The following is a 25,900-nucleotide window of genomic DNA, read 5'->3' on the forward strand; positions in this document are numbered from 1 at the left end:
GGTTAAGTGATGTTGTATGTAAAAAGCGTGTAATTGATAACGTGTCAGTGTTTCCCTAAAATAAAATATTTAAACATGCATGCACATATTTTCCAAATTTTCAGCATAGTATTTCCCCCCCAAAATTAAATATTCTATAATAAATCGCAGATTCGCAATCAGGTGGACCAGACTGCCCAGAATGCACTGCGCACGGCCAGGAGAAGAGGAGACGTGTCTTCACACTACATATCCCAGCGAGCACCGCGGCGCAGACCGCGGAAGCGGAACTGTGGAAATCAAAGTAGCGAGGGCTTGTTTTGGATGCTTCTCGTTTTTCTCTTTTCCTTTTGTTTCTCTGCCTTTTGACCCCCCTCCCCCTCAGCGGAGACGGAGCGTATTCCCGACAGAGACGTCCAGGACATGTAAGAAAAGTGTCCGTTTCTCCGTTTGAATGATTGTGGCGATTTGAATGGGATTCAATTAGGAAAGCACCCGGAGGCGGCGGAGCGACGACACTGCGGAGGACACGTCATAACAGCTGGAAAGATGTTTGTAGTAGTAGTAATAATAATAAAATAAAAGCATTTGCCTCAAGTAATATATAAAGGTCATTATCCGTGCATCCAATAAAATAAACAACAACAACACATGTAGTGCAACAGAGCAGTTCACAAAACGCGCAGAAACAGATGATACTGCGACTCTAGGGGGAAGAGGCCGTGTGGAGGAATAGCCGGTATGAGCTGCGGGGCATCTGGGTGCTTCTCGTTACAGCAGTACAGCAGCGGTAAACTCAGCACTGGGGGTAAATGAGGCAGCAGTTTGGTCCCCAACGACACTTAAGTGCAATTTGAATGTCCCTAAGTTTAGTACTTCTGTGTGGGGAGGGCACATGTTAAATTTGCAGCGTTTTGAGTGTATTTCACAGGCCATTTTATTGTCAGCTTTTATTGCGAGACACAGTCAACGAATTGATATTCACAGAAGGCACATTACACCGCGGTAAACTACAGTATACTACACTGACGATAACACCGCACTCCTAGCATGCGTCTTCCACCCCTCCGAGTTCAGTGTGCCATTAACAAAGCATCACAACACACAATCATGCGACTCAAGTCACAAGAAAGCATTTCTGTCTTACGATCAAAGATTAATGCATAGTATAACTGTGTGTGTGTATATGTGGGCTAATAATGATTCAACTGTTTAGGCTAAGTCGTATAAGACGGATAAAGCCATCCGCTGAATACATTCCTCATATTTCTACTTAATAATGCAGTTTAAATGCAAAGTTATTGAGATAGACTTAAAATTAAGTTTGATGGCAACATACGGGAGTTACACTTCAGGGAACTGGGTTGATTAGGGAACGTGTAATTAAATGTTTATGCTCGGTAAGCCGTAGCTGTACCGGGGCGTGTAATTCCGCTTCTTAGCGACAGGCGGCACTGCCAGCCGGGTTAACTGGTCATTGGAGAGTGTTAAATAGTAAATACTTAACAGGTCCTAGGAAATAATTGTGCCCAACCCCCTCCCCCCTCTGGAATCACTGAGAGGGAAATGTGACATCATATATCAAGACGATATAGACATGAGTGTAATACATAATATGGATTTTTTTAAGTAGTATTATGTTGTCATTTCCATCTGAAGGAGTTTTTCTCTTGTTTTTATCAGTTCTTACAGTGGAGAAAGAGAGTTTGTGAGGACAGAGGAGCCGCCATGAACCTGGAAAGAGTCCCGAACGAGGAGAAACTCAACCTGTGTAGAAAATACTACCTGGGTAAGAAACAAGGGAGGAAGGGGAGCTGTGTGAAGCTGCAGTAACGCCACCTCCCAAATAATGCAATGAAATGCATTCCTTGAGTTGTTTATTTTTACTTATCTGTGCCCACCTTCCTTCTTCTCTCTCTCTCTCTCCCAGGAGGGTTTGCGCTGCTGCCATTCCTGTGGCTGGTCAATGTCGTGTGGTTTTTCCGGGAGGCCTTCATGAAGCCGGCTTTCACCGAGCAACCTCTCCTCAAGACCTGTGAGTATCTGAGTGACAGATCCTCAGCGCAGTGCCCTGTCTCACAACCCTACATCATCTGGCTACTCGTACTGTGCAGTTCTCCAGGACCAGGGCTGAAGACTCTACCCTTCCCCCGCTCTCTCTCTCTCTCTCTCTCTCTCTCTCTCTCTCGCGCTGCTGACCCGAGCTCAGTGCCTCCCCCAGGATGGGGGTAACTGTCCCAGGCAGAACGGCTGGTAGGCGAGCATGAGGTAGACAGGGTGTGAGCTCAGGCTTGTGCAGCAGGAGATGGAGGAGCGGGCAGACCCCGGCGGTGCAGGCAGGGCCAGGACCAGGCAGCGCATGTGGCCGAGGTAGAGCAGGGGAAAGACAGCGCACAGGTAACAGACAGTGTGGTAGAGGTGAAGAGACCAAAAAGAAACGGAGAGGAACATGGGGCTGAGGACAGAGCTGTGGTAAAAACAACAGGGCTGTATCGAGGAGGAGGAGTGCTTTTGTACCACAGCTCTGTCTGCTGTCTTGGGCACCAGCCAAGAAGGGAGCTCTTGATTTAAGATTCAGCAGGCCTTTTAATAATATTACAAACTTCCTAGAGAGGACTAGTGGAAGGAGAAGAGCAGGAATCGTTCAGAGCTGAGAGAGATGGGAAGCAGAGCGCTCCACAGTGCAGTCTCTCTCTCCCTTCCTTCCCTCCCCCCCCACATCTCTGTGTCTCAGTGTCTGTCTCTTTCTTGGTGCGTCTCTCTCTCAATTCAATTATAATTCATGATCTGTTTGCTATTTGGTGTTGCCAAACAAGTTGTCATTTTAAATGCTGACCTGACCAAGAGGCAGCATGAATACAGCAGCTGACAAATACATACAAGTTAAAAACATCACAGCACTAAGGAGGATATGTGGGGTGGGGGGGGGTTTGTATAAAACCAGGGAGTTCTGGATTGTAACTCCAATCATGAGCACCTGCATATTGTAGTAGATGCACGAGGGACAGTAAAGCTAATCAGGTTGCTTGATCAAAGATTATAAGAGGGGACTGATATTGTTTGTTAAGATAAGTTTGCTTAGATAGTGTTTTATATGTGATTTAATGTTTTATAAATAAGTCTGTGCAGATGACATAGCCGACATGTTTGAAGTGAAGGTCAGTTAACCAGAGTGTAAAGATCACAGTGATGAGAGCAGTAGGGAATCGAATTGCAGAATGATATACTGCATCTGGCCTCATAAGGGCCAAATTAGAAGCAACTTTGTAAATAACATCACCATCATCTCAAATGAGTAGTACTGAGATCTGACCTGGTCTGCTATGTGGCTGCAGTGTCATCCATGAACAGATTATACATATAGTAATACATTTACAATAAAAGCATGTATATACGTTAAACCCTCAGAAAGGCAGACCTGAATAGTTCATCGATCTGCGCCTTCACTCCCACTCCTCAGATATCAATACGAACAGCTGCCCCCCTCCCTCGCCACAGCCCCGCCCTTTGACACTGCACAGCACATCACCGCTGCCCCCCCCAGCAGCAGGGCCTGTGTGGCTGCAGGCTGTCCACAGTCCCTCAAACTCTCTTCCTCTCTTTTCCCTCCTCCCCTCTCTCCCTCTCAATTTAGCATGCTTTATTGGCATGGCATCTATGATGTCTTGCCAAAGCATTTACAATAGGAGATGCAAATGGTAGATGAATCTCTCTCTCTCTCTCCACCTCTCATCTGTTCTCTTCCAGTGCTGCTAACCCTATAGCCATCACTGCTGTCAGCTCCTTCCTGTCTGCCCCTCCTCCTGCACAGTCCGACAGGTGCCCCTTCTGTGTGCACAGGGAGACCCTGTTATTCTGACACTGCTCTCGACTGAAGCCTCTCCAGAGAGTAGGGATTTTTCACTGCCGAACACAGTACTGGTGTCCTTGTTGAAACTGTGTTGGGACAGGCCCGGTGCCACCCAGAGGAGAGTGCTGTGATTTGTCCTTCTCTTCAGTCTTTCCTTGACCCCTTTCTTTTTATCCTTCTATTTGTGAGTTGATCTTGGTTTTTTTGCAGTAAAAGGGCTTTGTAAAACTCCCCTCTCTCCCTCCCTCTCTCCTGTGTAGATGTGAAGAGGTCGGCAGTGGGGCTGTTACTCTGGGTGGCTGTTCTCACCACCTGGATCACTATCTTCCAGCACTCCAGAGCGCAGTGGGGCGAGGTGGGAGACTACCTCTCCTTCACCATTCCTCTTGGCATCCCCTAAAAAAAAAAAAAAAAAAAAGTGTTTGAGGGGAGGGTGGTGGTGGGGACAGAAGCAGCAGTGGAAGAGAGGGTTTTTTTTTTTTTTTTTTTTGTCAGGTCTTTGTTGTGTGGCCCACGTGCCATTGCAGCTGGCAGTCATGGGTTCAGTCCCCAGAGGCCAATTGGTGTCTGTGCCCTGGGCTCCTGCTCCAGCCACAGTTAACTGGCTGCTGTGTCCAAACTCCCTCCCAGCAATCCCCTGTGGTCGTGTTCTTTTTGCCGGGAGGGGCCACGGCATGATTGTAATCGGGGGGGATTCAGGCCAATCGTGGAGGAAGCTGAGCTGGGCTGGAACACCATGATAAAGATTCTGCAGCCCCTTCCCTACAGGAACCGAGTTGCCTCCACTTCCCGTCCCCGACATTCCTTCCTGTTATCCTCTGAAGCAGACCCTGCCCCTACTACATTCGGTTTATTGTATGCAGTAGTGTATTATAATATATTTTACATGCCCTGCTGTACTGTAGCTGGCCAGCCCTGTTTTAACTGATTTAAGTTAATGACCTTCTTGATCTTATGTCAGTCCTGGTGCTAGACACCCCTTGATTTTTTGGCTTGGATTGCAGATGAGCTCTCAGTTACCTAGTGGAAGCCTTAATTGAAATCCCGGATTGATAGAGAGGATTTTTCAACTGCGTTCAATTTCTGCCGCAGCTCGGCAAGTTCTGTGTATTGTGTTTTTTAGATTCATATGACAAGGTGCGATTCTGTATTAGATTAACTTTTGAGTGGTATGAATTAAACACTAACCTGAAATCTCCTGTTGAAATATTGTTATGAATCCTACAAACGATATGTCAAACAAATCCCAGCCTAGTGGCAGATTGTCCTGGAAAGGCTGTTCTCAAAAGCTCTGAACTCTGCTCTGTGAGGTGCAGAGAGCTGAGCCTAGCACTGGAATTATGACCCCGAGACCTTCAACACCCCAGCTGTGCATGACTGTAAATCAGCCTGTCATCCCCACACACACACTCTCACTCAGACTCTCCCACAATTATCCCCACGCTCCCACAAACTCGCAGTCATTCATAAACACAGACCCACACTGCAACTCTCCACCAGTCATCAACACACAAACGCTCACAGATGGACTCTGACAGTCATCCACTCGCACTCTCCCACTCAAGTGTCTTGTCCTGGCTAAAACAGAACCCTTCACAGGTCCTGTAAGACCTCACAGCATAAGATGTGATCCCTCCCCAGCAGCACAAGGACCCCCCACCTCTACCTCCCTGTGGAGTGGAGTGGCATCCATATATAGCCCCCTCCAAACACATTTGAGTTACATCAGCCCATGGGTGCAAATACATTACTTCCCCACTCTGACAACATGGAGACCCCCACTGAGAGGCCACAATCAGATGTCCAAGAAGAGGAAAGGACAGAAGAATACGAAAGGAAAACTGATAGGGTGCTGGAAGACGTGAATCCCCCCCACTGAAGAAAGCGTCTATGAAGAGCAGAGACTGGAGAGCCACCAGGCAAGGAGCCGCGTCTGGGCTGTTTGAGCGTGTGGGATCTAGGGTGTGTATTTGTGAGAATGGGGTTGACGGAGTGTGTGTGTGGGACGGGGGACACTTGCTCATCTTACTATTAAGTCTTTCAGCACTGGAAGTCATCTATTGTCTTGGAGTGTGTGGGTTAGTTTATCATTCTCCCTGGCATTTGAATAATGTCAGGCGGAGCAGAACACTGAGCAGTAAAGGGGAGGCAGGCGTGGTTGCTTAATTAGAGGGGCCAGTTTAATTAACAACCGGGCAGAAAAAAATACCATTGACATTATTAAGGGGACGGAGAAACACCCCCGTCCTTTCCTGCTGACCTCGATTCCAATGGCAGGCGAAATGCACAAGTTACAAAGACAGAGCTGACGTGTGTCCGTGTTGCGCCCCGGCTGGGCGCCCTGTGCGCTGGAGCGCTTATTGATACTGGGTAGATGGATGAGGACTGTAGGGAATTCTGCATTAGACGCTTATTTAACAACTGCATAAAAAGCTTAAAAACATCTCACTGATTGTTATTATGATGATTTTTATTTTGGCCAGGCCACATCCCACATGCATTAGAATACGGTTATGGCACACCGCGTCGATGTAGTCAATTAGTTGTATGCAATGATGGGTAATAAGTGAGCTGGTTTATTTATGATGTTATTAGCAGGGGGCTTTTATAGGACTGTTTTGCTCAAGTTAATTAGCAATGCACAGTTTTTTGTTTTGTTTTGATCCTGATCTGATCCTCCTATTGAGTCAGACTTTTTTTTTAAACCTCGCCAAAATACCCTTTGTATATTAGGTCAACTGAATTTCTTTTCGGACGCTCATGTCATTGGCGCCTTGGCTGGCAGCGTGTCTCTCTGTCGCAGCGGGTAACGTGATGCCTATTAATAGAGCCGCTTCTCCGCAGCCGGGCCTGCGACGCTGAGGACTGCGGGCTGCGGGCGCACAGGACGGGGCACCGGTCACCCGTGCACGTCAGTGAAAAACACACCACAAGCAAGAGAAACAGTCGGCTATATCTCCAAACTAGCAAAACTGAGATGGACGGGTTAGAGTACACCACTTAATGTTAAGCCTATAAGCAAAAATGCACAAAATACACACACGCACACGTATGTAGAGCAACACTAGTGCCCACAGACACTTACCCACGGTACCCGAGGCAGTTGCTCCCTGGGGGCTCTAGCGGAAAGTTGTCGGTGCCACAGGCGCACAAATTCCCGAAGCACAGCAGCTGTTTATCACAACAGAGACAACAGTTTAATATCAGGAGGGAGGGAGGGAGAGAGAGAGAGAGAGAGAGAGAGAGAGAGAGAGAGAGAGAGAGAGAGAGAGAGAGAGAGAGAGAGAGAGAGAGAGAGAGAGGTATAAAACCAGAATGTCGGAACATGCATTTCATTAGCCTACGACCACAGGCTGCCGCAGATCCCCGCTCTTTTTCTTGTCTTTTATTGTCGACTAGAGACAGCGAGCTCCCGGCAGAGCTCAACTCTCACCTGGAGGACAAGCGTCGCTGGACACTCCTGCATACTCGCAAGTAAAGCCACTAAAACATGTACAATTACACTCCACCCAACAAATATCTAAATTATAGCACTTTATTTTTTAATTTCTCGGTATTAATTGTTTAAATTCCGGACACGTATATTATTACACTATTAAGTGAAATAAGTGATACATCGGACACTTCTAATGAACTCTACAGTTCACTGTCACACGGATCCTTGTGGAATGGGAGTCGGGAAAAGACACGACGAATACTAAGCGTGAAAAAATAAGAATGGACTGGACAGGGAACTACTCCTACTAGTACACTACTACTGCCAGTTCCCCGGACGCAACTCCTCTCTTAGTTCTGCCCCTGTGCCTCTGTCCACCCAGGGGCGCGATGGACTGGGACCTGCCGCCGCCGCTGCCCCGTCTCCCCGGCACTCATAGCTGCTCTCCATCCGAGCTCCGGATCCCGCCGACCGAGCCGTGCGGCGGCGCACAGGTCAGTCACACACACAGACACAGACACACATATACACACACACACAGCCAGTCAGACAGACACAGACACACATATACACACACACACACACACACAGCCAGTCAGACAGACACAGACACACACACAGTCAGTCAGACACACATATACACACACACACAGCCAGTCAGACACAGACACACACACACACACAGCCAGTCAGACAGACACAGACACACATATACACACACACACACACCCTAACCCTAAACCTAACCCCCATTAAAAACTTTCTGCATTTTTACATTTTCAATAAAATGTTTTTCAAGCGATTTGAGTGATGGGGACATTGGCAATGTCCTCATAAACCACATTTATAGCATAATAACCTTGTAATTACCAGTTTGTAACCTCGTAAACCACATAAACCCACCCACACACACAGACACACACGCCAGCGTTGTTGCTTTACAGAGGCTTCATCCAAGGCGAGCTCACACCACTACAGGTATGTGCGCGTGTGTGTCCCTGCACAGTCTTGCACTGCAGTGCACACCATTAGCGTGCAGCAGTGTCTGTTTAGATGGTGATTGTTAATTGTGCTGGTGTTACTGCAGCACCGCTGACCTGTATTGTCAATGAGTTTATTTTCTTAGTGACGTTTTCAGCTTTCAATCATCCCCATTTGAACACATCCACTTCAGTAATAATAGTAATAATCGCTCTGCAGGGTAAACAGCACTGTGTGCACACTAATTATAACAGTGAGCTGATGAGCGTCAGGGGGGGGGGGGTTGGGCGGTATTTTTAGCCCCCCTGTGACTGACGGCCGCCCCCTGCTGTCACCTTGGCGACAGGTGAGCGCGCGGCCTGGCGCCTTCTGTGTGCGCGTGGACGTGCAGCACTTCCGGCCCGAGCAGCTGGCGGTGCGCGTGGCGGGAGGCTTTGTGGAGGTGCGCGGCCAGCACGAGCAGAGGCAGGTGCGTGTGCGTGGCTTTCACACGATTATAAGACACTGCCCCCCCTCTCAAAGGGCAGCTGGCTGTTCTCCACTCGCTCATTCTGTGCCCATCTCTCACCCCTTCCTTCACCAGGACGGTCCAGGCCTGGTGTCCCGGCAGTTTAACAGGCGGTACAGGGTCCCGGTGGGGGTGGACGTGGCGGCGCTGTCGTCTGTGCTCTCCCCTGAGGGCGTGCTCCTCATCACCGCCCCTGCCCTGCCACCCCCTCCGGCCGTGGACACACTCACACACTGACAGACTGACAGACTCATGAACACACTGTGACACTCTCACACACTGAGACTCATGAACAGTGACACACTCACACACTGACAGACTCATTAACACAGTGACACTCTCACACACTGACACTCATGAACACACTGTGACACTCTCAGACGTACACAGCCCTACAGTGACACACACATTCACTCATACAAACACACTCCTACACAAACACTCACTGCCTTGCACATGCTCAGTTGAAGCGTGCGATTCGAAGCTGAGCTCAGACGCCATCATGTAGACCAGACGCTGACGCCTTGAAAAATAACTATTTATTGTGATAAAATGTGTTGTTTTACAGATAATTCTTAGCATAATAAAAAAGAGGTATACATATATATTAAATGATAAATACATTAATTTATTACAGACGGTGTGTTTTGAGGAGTAGCTATGAGGAGGGGGGTCAGTCTTCTGGGATTTCACTCAACAGTGTGTCCACCTCACTGTAAGACAAATTACAATTAAAATAACAACAAAATGCATACAAAAATAAATCCATGCTAAATCTATTGTTACAATGGATTTAGCAGACACCTTTAATCCCAGCTAATTTATACATTTTCTGTGATTTGTTTCTGTATAGATGTTTACACACACACACACACACACACCTCCCTTACCTCAGCTGCTCCTTCACCTGCTGCCTCTTCTGTCTCAGGACCTGCAGCAAGGCATCATCTTCAAACTCCAAGCCGTCCGAATCTGAGAGGGTGGGGGGCGGGGAAAAAACGTGGTGCAGTGAACAATACGAGACCGAGAGGTGGGGAGAAGGGTAGGGGGAAGAGGGAGAGGGAGGAATGGTCATCACGGTGTTTGTATTGTCTGTAATTGTTAACACCTGAAGCGATAAATGCAGATTCAAAATCAAAACAATTTCAAACTTGACGACAAGAAAAGTAGGACATTGCATTGCCTACGTCTATAGGAGAGAGAAATTGCTCAACTGGACTTTCAAATGCATTTATGTGCATTATTTATTTATGGATTTAATTTAACTTAATATTTTTAAATACCTTCTGCGTCCTGTAGTAGCTGAATGATGACCTCAGGGTGTTGCTGGTGTATGCTGGGAGGTGGAGCAGGGGCTTGTGGGAGTTGGGGCGGTGCGTGTCCAGGGGGTTCTGGAGGTGGCGGAGGGGGCCTGGAGTCTGATGAAGATGGAGATGCCGGGGGGGAGAACAACGTCTCCGAGACAACCTGTCCAAGGAACACGGCACTGCCTCACACTGTGTCCGCCTCACACAACCAGCTCCTTATCCTGATTGTTTTTAAATGGCAACCTGGCCTCGTGACAACATCCACACTCTGCAGTCACTCCCGTTCCACTCCCACAGTCATTCCCAGTCTCCCACTTCCACAAACTCCTCTTACCTGGCTTAGGGTGCTGTGTAGTTGGGAGGGCGGCGCCATGTCCTCCCTTCTCCCACTCCTGCGTGATCTCTGACCTCTCTCCTGTCGCCCCACTTCCTTCTTCAGCCCCTCTCGCCCTGAACCTGCCCTCTCTGGCCTGTTGTTTCCCCCGGTGTCCCGAGAAACTGCCCCTCTCTCAGCCTTTGACGATCCGGACCTTCTGCGAGCATCCTGCTCCCCCCCGTGTCTGTCCATCTCTCTGTCCGTTCGCCTGGATGTCCTCTTCTCCGGGTGGGACACTACTGGATCCCTTCTGGTTCCGCCTGTCCGAACCGCCCCAGAACTGTTAAGACACACAGACAAGGGAAAGAGAGGCTGAGTGGGTTGGGGTTAATGTAGGTCACACAGCGACACCTAGTTGTTAAATGGCTGGACTGCACTCAACCCGAGACAGAAAGAGATGAAGAAGACGAAGAGAGAGGAACAGACAAAGAGAAGGGGGAAGGCTTAATCAAGTTTGTCACTGGTATTCAGATCCACCTATGTCTGCTCACACAATATTAGTGTAGTCACCCCTCTATTGACAATCTCTCACTCTCCTTCCCACTCTCACCTTCGTCTCTCCCAACACCTGGGGACAGAGGGGTCCCCTCCTGCCTCCTCCGCCTCCTGCTGCTCTGCTCGAACCCGGGACACACTGTTCCTGGCTGGTGGGCCCTCTGCAGGAGATGGAGTGCCTTCAGAAGAACAGGAAGAGGAAATCTGCTCAGGGCTGGGGGGCTGGTCTCTGTCCCGGCAGGGGCGGGCCCGGGGCTGGGGTGCGTGGAGAGGGCAGGGCAGGACGTCACAGAGTAGGTGCAGGTGGGCGGGGACCGTGGTATAAGGTGTGGTCAGGGCAGGGCTTGCGACAGGGGGCGAGGGGAGAGGCGACACTGCAACGGCTCGAGTTCCTATTGTTGATGCTGTTACTGTTGCGGGGGCCCTGTTGCTCTGGGCAAAGGGGTCCAGGTGACGAGTCTTTGTTGAAGATAGGGTTTTCAAGAGAAAAGAGAGAAGAAAATACTGTTTTTATTGTTTTAGTATTTTACATTACAAAATTAAAAACATTCAAAATTAAAAAAAAAAAAAAAAAAAAAAATAGAAGAAAAGTCACATGATTCATACAGACAGACAAACACACACGATATGTACAGATACATGTACGTAGACAGGTGTCTGACCCGAGTGTCAGCCCCAGCGTGGTGTTGGGCCAGCTCCATCTTCCTGCGCAGCCGCCACTGGAACAGGATGTCAGACTCTGGGTGCGGGGTGAATGCCCGGGAGGGCTGGGGTGGGGGGGGCAGGGACACTGAGCCTGGGGGGGGGGGGCACAGAGGAGGGAGGTAGGAGGAAGAAGAGGGATAGATGGAGACAGACAGACAGACAGAGAGAGAGAGAGAGAGAGAGAGAGAGAGAGAGAGAGAGAGAGAGAGAGAGAGAAAATGAAGGATCACTTTTGTTCCTGTTATTTTCTGATTCTTAAGTGAAGATGGAAACATTAAAAGTTATTTCGGTTAACAATCTGTCTACCACAATGTCCCGTTGTTCTGATCGTCTTGGAACAAATAAAGCCTTCAACGTGTATTTCCTTTATTCGATTAACAATTGAAGGGTTAATACGAATTATCAATGATTTTCTTTAATATGTATACCATTGCTTTTAATTGTATTAATGCTTTCTGAATACGTGTAATTATTGCTATTATTGTGTGTGAGATTAATTCAACTGACACGCAAGGAGCTCAGTCTTTCTGTTAATTGTCTTGTGAGCATTTGTTACTGTCGAGTTTATCTGAGAACCCAGTGAATTCTGAGGCAAGATCTTGATACCAGGTGCTGAGCAGCTCCTGAGCAGCTCCTACATCTTGGTACAAGATCAAAGTTTATTATTTATTTATTTATTACTGTCTGTTTTGCTTCTGTATCAGTCTACTCCAATGGGAAGGGGGAGGACTGTCCTCTCTGTAGAGCACCTTCTGGAGGGTAATATAACTGATTGTGACCAGGAAATCAACAGGCCTTGCAGTCTTAACCAGGCACAGGGTCTCCCTGTGAATTCATTAGAAAATAAAGCTGATTGACTGAAACTGCAGTCCCAAGAATTCTTTCCAACAATGATTATTTCAATTCATGATGATTTTCATGGAAACCATTAATATCATAAAAGGAAAGATAACTGTACAATCTCTTGCAGATTGAATCCCCCCCAGTCATTATGACAAGGCCTCCTCCAGCCTGGTCACCCCTCAGACCCACCAGTGGTACAGTCGATGAGACTGGGGACTGTGGGTCTGTGGACCGGCTCATCTACGCTGATGGGGGACGAGAAACTAGAGGAGCCCAGGCCCTCAGAGCTCACAGGGACTGAGCTGCCACTAAGAGACGTTTCACTGTGGAGAGAAAGAGAGAGAGAGAGAGAGCGATAAGTCACTGGACACAGACCAGTGTGATCAAAAGCCCCTATACTATACTATAATCCGGACAGAGCAGCTCCAGTCTGGGCTCCTATACTATACTATAATCCACACAGCACTGGCTCCAGTCTGGGCCCTTATACTATACTATAGTCCCCACAGTGCTGGCTCTAGTCTGGGCCCCTATACTATACTATAGTCCCCACAGTCCTGGCTCCAGTCTGGGCCCCTATATTATACTGTAATCCACACAGCACTGGCTCTAGTCTGGGCCCCTATACTATACTATAGTCCACACAGTGCTGCTCCAGTCTGGGCCCCTATACTATACTATACTATAGTCCCCACAGTGCTGGCTCTAGTCTGGGCCCCTATACTATACTATAGTCCCCACAGTGCTGGCTCTAGTCTGGGCCCCTATAGTATACTATAGTCCCCACAGTCCTGGCTCCAGTCTGGGCCCCTATATTATACTGTAGTCCACACAGCACTGGCTCTAGTCTGGGCCCTATACTATACTATACTATAGTCCACACAGTGCTGCTCCAGTCTGGGCCCCTATACTATACTATAGTCCCCACAGTCCTGGCTCCAGTCTGGGCCCCTATATTATACTGTAGTCCACAAAGCACTGGCTCTAGTCTGTCCCCCTATACTATACTATAGTCCACACAGTGCTGCTCCAGTCTGGGCCCCTATACTATACTATACTATACTATAGTCCCCACAGTGCTGGCTCTAGTCTGGGCCCCTATATTATACTGTAGTCCACACAGCACTGACTCTAGTCTGGGCCCTGTACTATACTATAGTCCCCACAGTGCTGGCTCTAGTCTGGGCCCCTATATTATACTGTAGTCCACACAGCACTGGCTCTAGTCTGGGCCCTATACTATACTATAGTCCACACAGTGCTGCTCCAGTCTGGGCCCCTATACTATACTATACTATAGTCCCCACAGTGCTGGCTCTAGTCTGGGCCCCTATACTATACTGTAGTCCCCACAGCACTGGCTCCAGTCTGGGCCCCTATACTATAGTCCACACAGCACTGCTCCAGTCTGGGCCCCTATACTATACTATAGTCCCCACAGTCCTGGCTCCAGTCTGGGCCCCTATATTATACTGTAGTCCACACAGCACTGGCTCTAGTCTGGGCCCTATACTATACTATAGTCCACACAGTGCTGCTCCAGTCTGGGCCCCTATACTATACTATACTATAGTCCCCACAGTGCTGGCTCTAGTCTGGGCCCCTATACTATATTATAGTCCCCACAGTGCTGGCTCTACTCTGGGCCCCTATACTATACTATAGTCCCCACAGTCCTGGCTCCAGTCTGGGCCCCTATATTATACTGTAGTCCACACAGCACTGGCTCTAGTCTGGGCCCTATACTATACTATAGTCCACACAGTGCTGCTCCAGTCTGGGACCCTATACTATACTATACTATACTATAGTCCCCACAGTGCTGGCTCTAGTCTGGGCCCCTATACTGTACTATACTATAGTCCACACAGTGCTGGCTCCCGCCTGGGCTCTTAATTATATGAATCTGGCAGCTGGCAAAGTTTCTTCTGGAGATTTAAGAACACACTTTCACATTGTCGGTGGTGTGAGGTCCAGTGGTGGAAAGAGACGTAAAGCCTTCTAAACATTTCCCGTAAATAAATAAAATTTAAATGATTAATAAATATAATATAATCCACTGGAACAGTTCCAGGAAAAAAAATGAAATTCTTTTCTGCCAGTACCTCCTCTGGAGCAGCATCCTGGCTCTCTGCTGGAGCTGCAGGATCTCTGGGTCACACTGAGAGGAGTCCGACAGGGCCTGTGGAGACACACACACATCATTATTACAATGTTTTTCTTACTACTAATAATGCATTTTTATTATTTATTATTAATTTTAAAAAATTGTGTATCTATGGTGACTAACAAGTTGACCACACAATGTACTACACACACACACACAGATACTTGTTTCTGAGATGGTAGGGGGGGTAGAACAATTTAAACACCTGGTGCAGATACATAAAGACAAAGAAAAATTATCACCTGGTGTATTTTTACACTTAAACAGATGGCGCAGTATCTTTCTTTCACATCAAGGGTGTGAGTACTTTGCATTAGAAGCTCCGGCTGAGGCCTCACAGGGAGAACAGCTTCCACAGTGGGTATAGCACCCAGTGTCTGTGTCCCCCTTGTGGAGGGGAGGCAGAACTGACTCACCGTGGTGCTGAGGTCTACAGGGGTTCCAGGGGGGGAGAGTGGGGGAACGAGGCGGGACCGGGTGGCAAGGCTGGGGGGGGAGGGAGTGACAGATGCCCCCAATCTGCAGGAGGAAAAGTCACCTGTAGAGGGGGAGAGAAGAGTGGGGATTGGGTTGTTGGTGAATGACAGGCGTGGCACCAAGTGAGTGATATAGGAGAGAATAAAAGAGGAAAGTGAAAGTGTGAGAGGGAGACAGAGATAGATACTGGGAGAGCAGAGAGAGGGAGAAAGACAGGGAAACTCAGAGACAAAGAACAGTCAGAGAGAGACAGAGACGGCAAGAGAGTGAGAGAGACAGACATGCATAGAGACAGACAGGGAATCAAATTAAGACCCGCCAAATGCGGGTAGATTTAGCCAGTGGCAGGTAAATCTGTCAATTTTACCAGCCACTTTGGCGGGTAGCCAATAAGTGTACGGGAACTCAACTTTTAGTTTCTGATATAAGTATCTGTCAGTATGTTTCAAAATTCGAATTAATTTGTTGACGTTGAAGTGTTGCTATGTTAGTTGATTTGGCAAATGGCAATATCATGTTTTTTTTAAATATATGGCATCTGGACAGTCTTTGGTCCAGGAGGACATATTTCATGGAAAGCAATGAAGGAGAAGTAATGTGGTTAAGGATGTGGAAAAATTATGTTTTTTAATTACTTTTCATAGCCATAATTACTGACTTTTTAATTACCTGGATCAAAGTGTTTCAGAATTATAATAAGACAAAAGAAAAGAGGAGCAACAAACACATTAATACACACACACACAGCCAGCCAGCTATTGCTCTTTATTCTGTATTCGCCAGAACTTGAACACACAGTTGTTTCCGAACGCAGAGCAGCAGTCTGAGTGTGGTGTGGACAGGAAAAGTCAATCGGTTAGTCAAGCAGATTGTATGAATTAGCTAGATACATAGGTCTTATACATTTTGTATTTTGCTGTTGTGACCGGAACACATTGCCACAAGGACGCTAATGTTAAGGCATTTTCATTGCAGCTCACATTGCTAAACTGGCCATTGAATGATAATGTATAAAAAATGTAAAAGAAAAACATATTGGTCAGTCAATTACAGCTGTAATTGCAAAATATTCCTTTATAAACCAAATAGTCACAACCTTTATACTTAATTTGAAATTGTGACAATTTACAGTTGTGATAATGTGGGCAACAATAATACAAGAGTCTGACACGAGGTGCGTGAGAGTTGACAGTTCTGCTGTTATGCCATTTCCATACAGCTTCTAATAATGTATTTTTACATAGATATTTATTTAACAAAGTTGTTATGTTAGATAAGAATTCCCCAATTGCATCAATTACAACATATTAATTTATGTTGAAACGATTTGCGATAGAGACATGCATTTTTTGCTGTGTAGCGGAGATTCTGCTGAAGAGAAACGTGCGGTTTGTTTGCATCGCGTCTTTGCTGGCGTGCATGGTACTGACCAGTGGAAAGGATGTTACTGTCGGTCATCATTCCTAGAGATTATATATTTTTTACCCAACCACAGACCATGACTCTATGAATATCTAGCCAATCCAATGAAATCCTTTTAATGACGGGCAGAAACCCAGAGAAAGGAGTAGCATTGAATAGGAAGAGGAGTATGAAGAGCAATAATGTGTCACCATATATCACCCCTGCTCATGTGTTAGTTTAGTGTGTTTATACAGATCCCCATTAGCTGCCATGTTATTGCATATGTGATTGATTAATCTGAGAAAGATGCTCCCGCACACAGTCTCTACTAGCAAGTGTTATACTTGCAATGTTTGCATGCAATGCAATGTTTTGATCAAAGACCTTATAACACTTGCAAGTAGAAACTGTGTGGGAGCATGTTTTTCTATCCAGATCCTTTCCCCTCATTCACACCTGTCTAGTCTATGCAGGTGTGCAATTAGCTTTTGTTATGATGATTGAATAATTACCTGAATAAAAGCCACGTTAAACATGTTCACCACACATTTACACACCCTCATGCATTTTTGGTGATGTTTGCCTTTGGCTGGTAAAAATACCAAGTGGCTGGTAAGTTTTTTCTTTCTACCAGACACAGTGGCTAGTAGCCAAAAAGTTAATTTTATCCCCTGGAGAGAGATAGAGAGACATACACACACCTACCTGTGTGGTGGGGCTGTGTGGGGGTGGAACTGGAGGAGGGCGGGGGGTGCGAGGGCTTCCACCAGAAGGGCCGGACCTGGGGGGCAGTGGCTGCTTCCCGCTGGCGCTCCTCCCGACTGCGTGGCCGACCGTGACGAAAGCGCTCCACGTACCTGAGCAGATGGACAAGCGGAACAGCTGCCGTAGGGAAGTCAGAGCAGAACTCGTCCCTACAGATTCAGAGATTTTTATTCCTGACCGAGGTAAGACTATATCTTATGTGTGCATTGTTTTTTGGGGGAAACAATAGAAACAACACATCCAGGACGAGGGTGGCCTACCCCTGCTACCCCATCATCGCAGTACCTGGCCAGTACCGAGTCATCTTCCACCAAGCCTACAGACTGGGCTGAAGCCTGAGACTTTCCTGCCATGGCTGCCTGGGGAGGCGTGTGGGCCTCGGGGGAGGCAGTGGAGTCGGTCCCCGAGGGAGAGCCCAGCTCGGTGGAGGAGGGCCAGGACTCGGAGAAGCTGGGCTGGGGGTCGGCGGAGGGCGGAGGGGCCAGAAGCAGCTGGTTGGAGCCGGCCAGGAAGTGCTTGTCCTCGGGGGTCAACGAGACTACCTCACGGGGGGTGCTGGGGGGGGCAGGGTGGGAGAGGCGCACGGGACTCAGAGCCTAGAGGGGAGGAAGAGGGAAAAGAGAGAGAGGCACATGTTTGTGAGTAGACATGGGGAGAGAGAGAGAGAGAGAGAGAGAGAGGGCAAGAATCAGAATCAGAAAAAGAAGAATGCATGAGAAGGGAGCACACGGAGAGGGAGAGAGAGAGAGAGAGACTGAGTGAGAAAGATAGAGGTTATTACAATGGCCAGCAGTGCCCCACTCTCATTCAAATTGAGCTTTATTGGCATGACAGGTTTACAAAGTGTTTCCAAAGCATTTACAGACACAGCGAAGGGAATCTTCCACCCACCGTCTTCTCTCTCTGCCGTTTCGACAGGCTCTTGGCCCGAGACGGACTGTAGTGGGTCTTGCCGAAAGGGGCATCCGGGGGAAAAGGGTTCTGAGTGGAGAACACTGCACTGCTGAGAGAGAGAGAGAGAGAGAGACAACATCACTGTATCATACTGATACTGTAGCTGTTTGAAATTGTCATTTGTATTAGATTTATTTTATATAAATATGACCATATATTGAATATAGATGTTGGAAAAGCTAACCTCGTGGATCACAGATTAAAATACATTTTAGACATACAAAAAGGGGAAAGTAGAAAATTGTATCCATCATACATCAGCTACTTACTATATTAAGACCCGTTTTGCTCACCTGGATTTCATATCCGCTCGGCTGTCAGGTGCGGGTCCGTCCTCACGCACAGCAGCCCCGGAGCACAAGAGACAGCAGCCAGTACTGGAGCTCCTCTTGACATTATATAGACGACTGCGATTTTGGAAATTATTATTATTATTATTATTATTATTTTAATCCTGATGTCGTTGGCTACTCGGCAACGTCGTCTATACCGAGACCACTATACACTGCACTTCGGTGTTTTGTTAGCAGTGTCATTTCCACACACTAAACACATAAACGCGTGAATAACAGTTACTGTGCAGGTAGGCTATACACTTTGGCATTGATAAAAGTATATTTGTATTATTAAAAAATCAGGTTCTAGAAGAAATAAAGTATATAATTTGAAAGTAATATTTTAACAACCGACAGCCGTTTTTACTTATTTTTCGTTAAAGACGTACAGAGCATAACTAATCATTTCGAGCGAGTCTATGCTGAATTTGCGGTCACTGTTTACCGTCCGCGCTCCCTGCGCTTCTGCTCAACTGTAACCGAACAGCGCGCCCTTCCGGGAGCTCCACTCGTCACCAGCCGCCGGGCGGAAGTGTCCAGTTAAACTACATTTCCCACAAGGGTGCAGCGCAATTTATCACGGTTTCCGACAGGTAAGCGATTGGCTTCCCACTGCATTCAATGTCTGACTAAACCTCGTTCTGAGGACATATGAACAGAACCATCTTCGTCCTTCACAAAACCACCGGCCACGACATTCATGCTGCTCGTCGGCATTGTGGGAAATGTAGTTCAGAGCCGCACGCCCTCCGTTCCTTGACCGCTCACATACGACACGGCGGTGTGAGTGACAGCTCGGTGGACCAATGGGAGCCCGCGCCCCTCACGCGTCACGCACCCTGCGCCAATGAGCGGAGAGCGGCGTGTTGCGCGCGGAAGAGGAACGCCCGGTACCGGAGGTGTCCGCGAAACTTGTAGCAGGTAAACAAATACACGCAAGCGCCTTCTTTTATCTAATATATTACATTTCAGTCTAGGTGTAGGTTCGTAATATCAATTATAGCACTGTCGATATATAGAGATTGAATGCCATTCTTCGCTGGATTTCATATTTCACATAGATACATATTTGTATACGTAGCCTACTGTACTAGCTGTAATTCAGCTTTCTGTTTTCTTTGTACATTAATAAAGTTACACAATCTTTACAAACCTATCTTTCTTTATTTATTTTCAGTACACATTGTTTACTTTGTATTCTTCCATAATCCCCTATATGAATCAGGCACGCGTGAGAGTTAATGTTAACGGTACTGATTTCAATCTCTATTCAAGCCCGTGTATTCTGTGTAGTGAAGGTCGGGGCGAGGGGTGACGATGCTGCAGGTCAAAATCAAAACCGAAAAACCAGGTGAGAGAAGCAAAAAAAGTCAAGCCTCCTACAGATAGTCCTGTACACACGCCTCCCTTCCTCCCTACTCGATTAGTCCTGCCTTTCCCCAGTTCAGTGCTCGCCCTCTTCTCTAGCCCCACTGTGCTGGAAGGAGCTGCCCACTACTCATACAATTTCAATGGTAAAAATAACAAATATATATAACAATAACTGGATTGGCATTTCATCGTTTACACACACACAGGTGTCCTAACTCAGTTCTTTACAGTTTTCTCTCGATTTGATCAGTGTTCAAGAAACTCTGAAATACACTATATATAACATTTTTTCAATATGTATGTTTATAACTTGCCAATTTAACTATATAAACACACCGAGACAGACTCTCTCACAGAAACAGACAGACACACAAACAGAAACAGACTCAGAAACAGATGGACAGACACACATAAAAAAGGACAGACAATACTATGACACACACTTAGAGACACATTGACTTACCCAGCCTCCTTTACAGAGAATGTGGCTGGACTCAGGCTGTCCTTGTCCTCTCCTTCCCTTGCAGACGTGGAGCTGGCGAGCGCCCGCAGCCGCCTGGACGCAGTGCTGCAGGGGCTGGTGGAGAAGAGTGACAGTGAGAGGTCAGTGTCTGGACAGCTGCTCCAGTACAGTGATTCTGCAGCAGTCCAGTCCAGTCCAGTCCAGTTGGTGCCTCTGCAGCAGTCCATTCTGGTCCAGTACAGTGACTCTGCAGCAGTCCAGTCCAGTCAGTGCCTCTGCAGCAGGACAGTCCAGTCCAGTCAGTGCCTCTGCAGCAGTCCAGTCCAGTCCAGTCCAGTCAGTGACTCTACAGCAGTCCAGTCCAGTCAGTGCCTCTGCAGCAGGACAGTCCAGTCCAGTCCAGTCAGTGCATCTGCAGCAGTCCAGTCAGTGACTCTACAGCAGTCCAGTCCAGTCAGTGCCTCTGCAGCAGTCCAGTCCAGTCCAGTCCAGTCCAGTCCAGTCAGTGCCTCTGCAGCAGTCCGGTCCAGTCCACTCAGTGCCTCTGCAGCAGTCCAGTCCGGTCCAGTCAGTGCCTCTGCAGCAGGACAGTCCAGTCCAGTCCAGTCAGTGCATCTGCAGCAGTCCAGTCAGTGACTCTACAGCAGTCCAGTCCAGTCAGTGCCTCTGCAGCAGTCCAGTCCGGTCCAGTCCAGTCAGTGCCTCTGCAGCAGTCTAGTCCAGTCAGTGACTCTGCAGCAGTCCAGTCCAGTCCAGTCAGTGACTGCAGCAGCTGTACAAAATATGAATAATCCACCAATAGTCTCTGCTTTGATCGGTGCTGAGATGTGCCGATATGTCCAGTGTCTCAGTGACTCTGTTTGATTTTCCTCAGGGAGCACAATGAGGACGACTCCGGCAAGATGACGGCAGATTCTCTGACCAAGTAAGTGTCCGGCTGCTGTACTATACTGTCTCTCTCCAGGACCAGGGCTGCAGAACACTAACCCACAGTGCAGTACAAAATAATACATTTTTCTCTTTTTTTCTTTCTTCACAGGGACTTGTCTCCTTCGGCAGCAAGCAAGAGGTGAGCCAGTCATTAACTGTATAAGTGTATCGGTCAGTCAGTGTATAAGTGTGTCAGTCAGCCCAGAACGAGGAGTTCCTTATTGGAAAATATTGATAGTGTATAGTATGTGTGTATTTAGTTTATACACACGCCTCCATACACCCTCAGAAAAGTGCACTATTTCCCTCAGAAACTACATTTTCGATCACACAGTACTTGCTAGTATCTGTGTGTCTGGATACTGAAGCACAATGTTGTTGCTCATCTGCTCCCTGCCTGCCTGCACCCCCCACCCCCTGTCCTTGGTCGCAGGCCGTCCTCCCGCTTCCCGCAGCATCGGCGCAAGAAGAGGAAGGAGATGGATGACGGGCTGTCCGAGAGCAACCAGCACAAACAGAGTGAGCTGACCTAGGACCTTTCACCCTTGACCCCCATGTCTCGCTCTCTTACTCTTTCTTATACACTCTCTCCCTCTCTCCTCTCTTTCTACACTCTCTACTCCCTCCCCCCTTGCTCTCAGATGCCTACATTATCAAGCTCTTCGACCGCAGTGTGGACCTGGCCCAGTTCAGCACCAGCACACCCCTCTACCCAATCTGCCGAGCCTGGATGAGGAACAACCCGGCAGCGAGGGAGGCGCCCGGCTCCCCCAGCCCCCACTGCAGCCTCGGGGAGGAGGAGGTCAGTTCAGCAGAGCTACAGTCCAGTACAGCACAGCCCTGGTCCTGGAGAGAGACGGAACAGTCCATTCAATGTGTTCCTTTCATCTCTCTCTCCCCCAGGTGGTGGACATGCTGAATGGTAAGGGGCAGAACGTGTACCAGCTGCCCCCCCCGTCCCCCTGCCCCCTCGGCCCCAGCGGGGAGCTGCTCAACCTGCGCATCCCCCCCACTGACAAACCCACCGCCAGCAAGGTGAGCTTTCCGTCGCCACTGCACAGTGTGAATCAGTGCAATTCAGCACACGAGAGAGCAGTACAGTGTAGTCAGATTAGCAACTCTAGTTGGACCAGTACAGTACAGTATAGTGTAGTGGCAGTACTAGCTCTTTTAGTGCAGTACTGTATAGCAGGGAATTAGGCATTGATTTAATCTTTTTTTCTCTCGTGGATTTGAGATTAATGTCGATAAATCCCAGCCTAGTGCAGTGTTGTCTGTCGGCCACTAGATGGCAGCCATCGTCTCTTAATTCACTTCAGTACAATCATGGGTGCGACATTAATCAAGAGTTCTTCCTCTCTCTCTCTCTCTCTCTCTCTCTCTCTCTGTCGATTTATTTCTAAATGTTTTTTGACAGGTCTTCTTTTATTGGTTTGTTGATAACGATTTTTATGTATGGTTTATTCTTATGAATCGTGTATTTTGTTATGTATGTATGTATTAGGGTTTGATTCTTTTAACCCGTCTTGTATTTCTGTTATTTGTGTAAAAGTGACTTTAGTTGCCTTTGGTATGAATGGTGCTAAAGACAGAAAGGAAGTGAATTGTGCTGAACAGAATATGATGTCCACATTATAGACACATTCATATTTTTTCACAGACACTATAGGTGCCATAAAAAGATGAGTATTTCCTATCTGTTTCTCCTGGTTCCCTTCCAGCTCTCGGACCCGTCCCCCCCTTCCGCGCCCCTGATGTACAGTCACATGGAGAGGTGGAAGAGGATCAGACAGAAGTAGGGCATCTTTTCAATGAATGAATGAATGAATGAACGAATGAACGTATGAGGCTACAGTAGCGAGAAAACATGAGTAAGAGGTATCCGGGGAGGTTTCATCTGTAGATGGATGGATGATGGGGGCTTGGGGCTGGGGCTGACTGTTGATCCTGTCCGTGTCTCTCTCCATGGGTGTCAAATCATAGACGGAAATATGTAAGGGTAATAATGTGTAAATGGGTCGTCATTTTGTCAGCAGAATCCCCTCAAATAGACTTCTAGAACTTTTGACTCCCCCACTGTGTTCTGAAGATTGCACGAGCCTCTGTGGAAAGGGAATGCGTCATTATTCACTCTTAAAGCCGTGAGACAACAAAGTATACAATTGTTTACTCAGTCAAATGCACATTTCATAACAACGATGGAAAAAAGTGGTTAATTAATACCGCCATTACTTTCACTTTCAAACAGTGGAAAGAAATTATGCAAATAATATAGCCTGTATTATTATATATCATTCGGCAGTGCACTAGAGAACATTGATCCATTACATATGATAACTATGGTTACCATTCAAATAATTTTGAAATATATTTTTTACATCATTACATTGTCTAAAAACTTGTGTTACTAGTGGAATCAGGAGAGAGACTTTTTGAGTTAGTTTTTTGTGCAAATCTTGTTTTATGAATTGTTTTGTTCTTATTATTTCTGTGTGGCTGCAATAGACTTCTGTAATATACAAGTACACCATACAGAAAAAAAATACATATTGGACATGACTGGGTGATAGAGACCATTTTCATATGTCACCAAACTTTAAACTTGGTGGTAGTTCTACATTGTCCAGTGGATCAGTTCCTTTAAAGTGTTTGGTATATTTGGTTTGTTTCATTGTTTCACAAGACATCAAAGAGGGAACCTTATGTTCAACGGCACAGAAGACCACACCAGGGCAGGCTTTTTCATTGGACAGTTGGTTGAAAAGGCCAGCCCTTCAGAGCAGTGTTGGCAATTGAACTCCAGCCAAAATACTATGTACTGAACTGCAAAAACTGGAGTAAATGTACACAGTATCTGCACATCAATAGTTCCTAGTTATTTATTTCCTGTAAGTGACAAGTTAGTGTTCATAGTGTTTCAATTCTGTTTTACAGGAAAAACAATGTACGTTCAGTACTGCTGTACTTCAGAGCATTATTAAAAAGACAGTAAGAATTGACAGTATTGTGGAAGGTATTCCAAATATTTTCAGTCCTGGAAATGTGCCCATCTTTCTGTTTCTGTCTGTCCATCTCTCAGGTGGAAGGAGGCCTCCAGCAGGAACCAGCTTCGCTACAGCGAGAGCATTAAGGTGCTGAAGGAGATGTATGAGCGACAGTGACCCAAACACACAGACACTGACCCCTCCCCCCCACCACACACACACACCCCCACCCACCCACCCACACTCTGATCCCCACACTCTCTCTCTCACATTGACACCCTCACACTCTCGCTCACACTGACGCACACACTTCGCACCTCAAGCAAATGAATGCTGACACTGATGCACTTGCACGCACCACAGACTCACACAGATGCACACGAAATACACAGACAGACAAACACACACACACACAGATTGATAAGCACTGCAGGCTCTTAACAGGCTGCACTTACACCAGAGATACAGTCCGTATTTGTCCAAGTGCCGGACTATGCAATTCCCCCCTCAGGAGTGACTGAAACAAACAGCCTCACACGAGCCCATTGCCGATCAAACCTGCCGTCGATCAAACTGAAACTTAATTGAATTCTCACCTTCCCCCCGCCACCTGGAAGAAGTAATTAGAAGATAAACTGCAGAAAGATTTAAAATGACAAAAACAAGAATCTCCTCTGCCCTCCTCCTGAAGAAGGGGTGGGACAGGCCTGGGGACGGCCACTTACATGGGAATCGACCTGTTCCATTTCCCTGTGCGGGGGGAGACAGGGGGTTCAGTTTACCCAGGGCACTGCTCATGCTGGTTCTGTTTATGTTTTAAGAAATAAAGATGAAAATGAAACAAGAAAATAACTTGTGCTGTTATTGCAGGGGCCACATCATGTCTCTGAGTACGGTACTGTAGTGTCTGATTTCAGACATTTTCCTTACCAAAAAATGACCCATTCTCCGTGAGTGCCTGTGACAGATACGAAAGCTCTGGCTCACAGCCGGTTCCATCCTGCTTATTAATGGGGAGCACTTGCTGCATTTATACTGCCATGTCTGATCTGGATCAAATGCATCGGAACATTTGATCACAATCAGTGGTGTTGCGTTTGCACTGCCATTTGATCAGGATCAACTTTCAGCTGCCACAGGGGCCCTCGCATGCACACAAGAACACAAGTCCAAACTTCATTATATGGATATATTAAATTAGTGCTTTATAACACGGCTATATCAAAAACTGTCATTATATCTTGTTGCAAATGATTGTAACAAGTAAAACAAACGCACTTGCATAGTTTTCGCAACCGACGCAATTTAAATGCATATACAAACATTTTTTGCTAACATAAGATAAGTTACTTTTTGGAGATTTTTAGTGTTAATTTTAACTATTTTATTTTAAGGGAATTAGGGAATGGTCTCTTTTCTAGGAAATTATTTAGAAACAGAAGTATTTACAAGTTGCCACAGACAGAAACAGGAGAGTACAGGGCAGAGGCAGCCATCTTGTTGTTTTCTTGGTTCTGGCCAGTCTTAACATTCCTCATTTTATTTTAACTTTGCCTTAATTGAAGTTAAT

The 25,900-nt window shown here is 47.0% G+C and overlaps 4 protein-coding genes across 5 annotated transcripts; 3 read left to right on the top strand and 1 right to left on the bottom strand.

The window, feature by feature from the left end:
• The first annotated feature begins 240 nt into the window (after positions 1-240).
• Positions 241-5,023, top strand: psenen (presenilin enhancer, gamma-secretase subunit). The gene is made up of 4 exons (XM_066719289.1): positions 241-404; positions 1,663-1,768; positions 1,910-2,014; positions 4,090-5,023. The coding sequence occupies exons 2-4, from the start codon at positions 1,708-1,710 to the stop codon at positions 4,227-4,229; spliced, it is 306 nt and encodes a 101-aa protein (XP_066575386.1). The 5' UTR covers positions 241-404; positions 1,663-1,707; the 3' UTR covers positions 4,230-5,023.
• Positions 5,024-6,913: 1,890 nt separating this feature from the next.
• On the bottom strand, positions 6,914-19,279 carry proser3 (proline and serine rich 3). Of its 2 annotated transcripts, none has more exons than XM_066719290.1 (13): positions 18,541-19,279; positions 18,185-18,296; positions 17,579-17,889; positions 17,234-17,385; positions 15,064-15,185; positions 14,586-14,662; positions 12,670-12,803; positions 11,595-11,728; positions 10,988-11,391; positions 10,396-10,717; positions 10,038-10,221; positions 9,645-9,726; positions 6,914-7,000 (listed from the first exon to the last, which is right to left on the bottom strand). In XM_066719290.1, exons 1-13 carry the CDS (start codon positions 18,549-18,551, stop codon positions 6,949-6,951), a joined length of 2,097 nt encoding a protein of 698 aa, XP_066575387.1. In that variant the 5' UTR covers positions 18,552-19,279; the 3' UTR covers positions 6,914-6,948. The 2 variants fall into 2 exon arrangements, with proteins under 2 accessions (XP_066575387.1, XP_066575388.1); XM_066719291.1 differs by lacking the exon at positions 6,914-7,000 and adding an exon at positions 9,277-9,467 and having other exon boundaries at positions 18,541-19,278.
• On the top strand, positions 7,076-9,210 carry hspb6 (heat shock protein, alpha-crystallin-related, b6). Its single transcript, XM_066719292.1, has 4 exons — positions 7,076-7,303; positions 7,648-7,759; positions 8,593-8,715; positions 8,830-9,210. Exons 1-4 carry the CDS (start codon positions 7,155-7,157, stop codon positions 8,989-8,991), a joined length of 546 nt encoding a protein of 181 aa, XP_066575389.1. The 5' UTR covers positions 7,076-7,154; the 3' UTR covers positions 8,992-9,210.
• A 154-nt stretch (positions 19,280-19,433) lies between the features above and the next one.
• On the top strand, positions 19,434-25,182 carry lin37 (lin-37 DREAM MuvB core complex component). The gene is made up of 10 exons (XM_066719293.1): positions 19,434-19,503; positions 19,858-19,933; positions 20,481-20,556; positions 21,291-21,341; positions 21,456-21,485; positions 21,780-21,865; positions 21,988-22,148; positions 22,250-22,381; positions 23,068-23,141; positions 24,426-25,182. Exons 2-10 carry the CDS (start codon positions 19,900-19,902, stop codon positions 24,505-24,507), a joined length of 726 nt encoding a protein of 241 aa, XP_066575390.1. The 5' UTR covers positions 19,434-19,503; positions 19,858-19,899; the 3' UTR covers positions 24,508-25,182.
• Positions 25,183-25,900: the final 718 nt, after the last annotated feature.

This window comes from Amia ocellicauda, chromosome 12 (genome assembly GCF_036373705.1).
Source record: "Amia ocellicauda isolate fAmiCal2 chromosome 12, fAmiCal2.hap1, whole genome shotgun sequence".
NCBI lineage: Eukaryota > Metazoa > Chordata > Actinopteri > Amiiformes > Amiidae > Amia > Amia ocellicauda.

Bases quoted from the DNA above. Each gene is read 5' to 3' on its own strand.
- psenen (XM_066719289.1), top strand. From the start codon at position 1,708: ATGAACCTGGAAAGAGTCCCGAACGAGGAGAAACTCAACCTGTGTAGA. The intron at 1,769-1,909 runs GTAAGAAACAAG...TCTCTCTCCCAG, and splicing joins GTGTAGAAAATACTACCTGG to GAGGGTTTGCGCTGCTGCCA. The intron at 2,015-4,089 runs GTGAGTATCTGA...TCTCCTGTGTAG, and splicing joins GCAACCTCTCCTCAAGACCT to ATGTGAAGAGGTCGGCAGTG.
- hspb6 (XM_066719292.1), top strand. From the start codon at position 7,155: ATGCATTTCATTAGCCTACGACCACAGGCTGCCGCAGATCCCCGCTCT. The intron at 7,760-8,592 runs GTCAGTCACACA...CCTTGGCGACAG, and splicing joins AGCCGTGCGGCGGCGCACAG to GTGAGCGCGCGGCCTGGCGC. The intron at 8,716-8,829 runs GTGCGTGTGCGT...TTCCTTCACCAG, and splicing joins GCCAGCACGAGCAGAGGCAG to GACGGTCCAGGCCTGGTGTC.
- proser3 (XM_066719290.1), bottom strand. The intron at 11,392-11,594 runs GTCAGACACCTG...TCTTCAACAAAG, and splicing joins ACGCTGGGGCTGACACTCGG to ACTCGTCACCTGGACCCCTT. The intron at 10,222-10,395 runs GTAAGAGGAGTT...TTCCTTGGACAG, and splicing joins TACACAGCACCCTAAGCCAG to GTTGTCTCGGAGACGTTGTT.
- lin37 (XM_066719293.1), top strand. From the start codon at position 19,900: ATGCTGCAGGTCAAAATCAAAACCGAAAAACCAG. The intron at 19,934-20,480 runs GTGAGAGAAGCA...CTTCCCTTGCAG, and splicing joins AATCAAAACCGAAAAACCAG to ACGTGGAGCTGGCGAGCGCC. The intron at 21,342-21,455 runs GTAAGTGTCCGG...CTTTCTTCACAG, and splicing joins ACGGCAGATTCTCTGACCAA to GGACTTGTCTCCTTCGGCAG.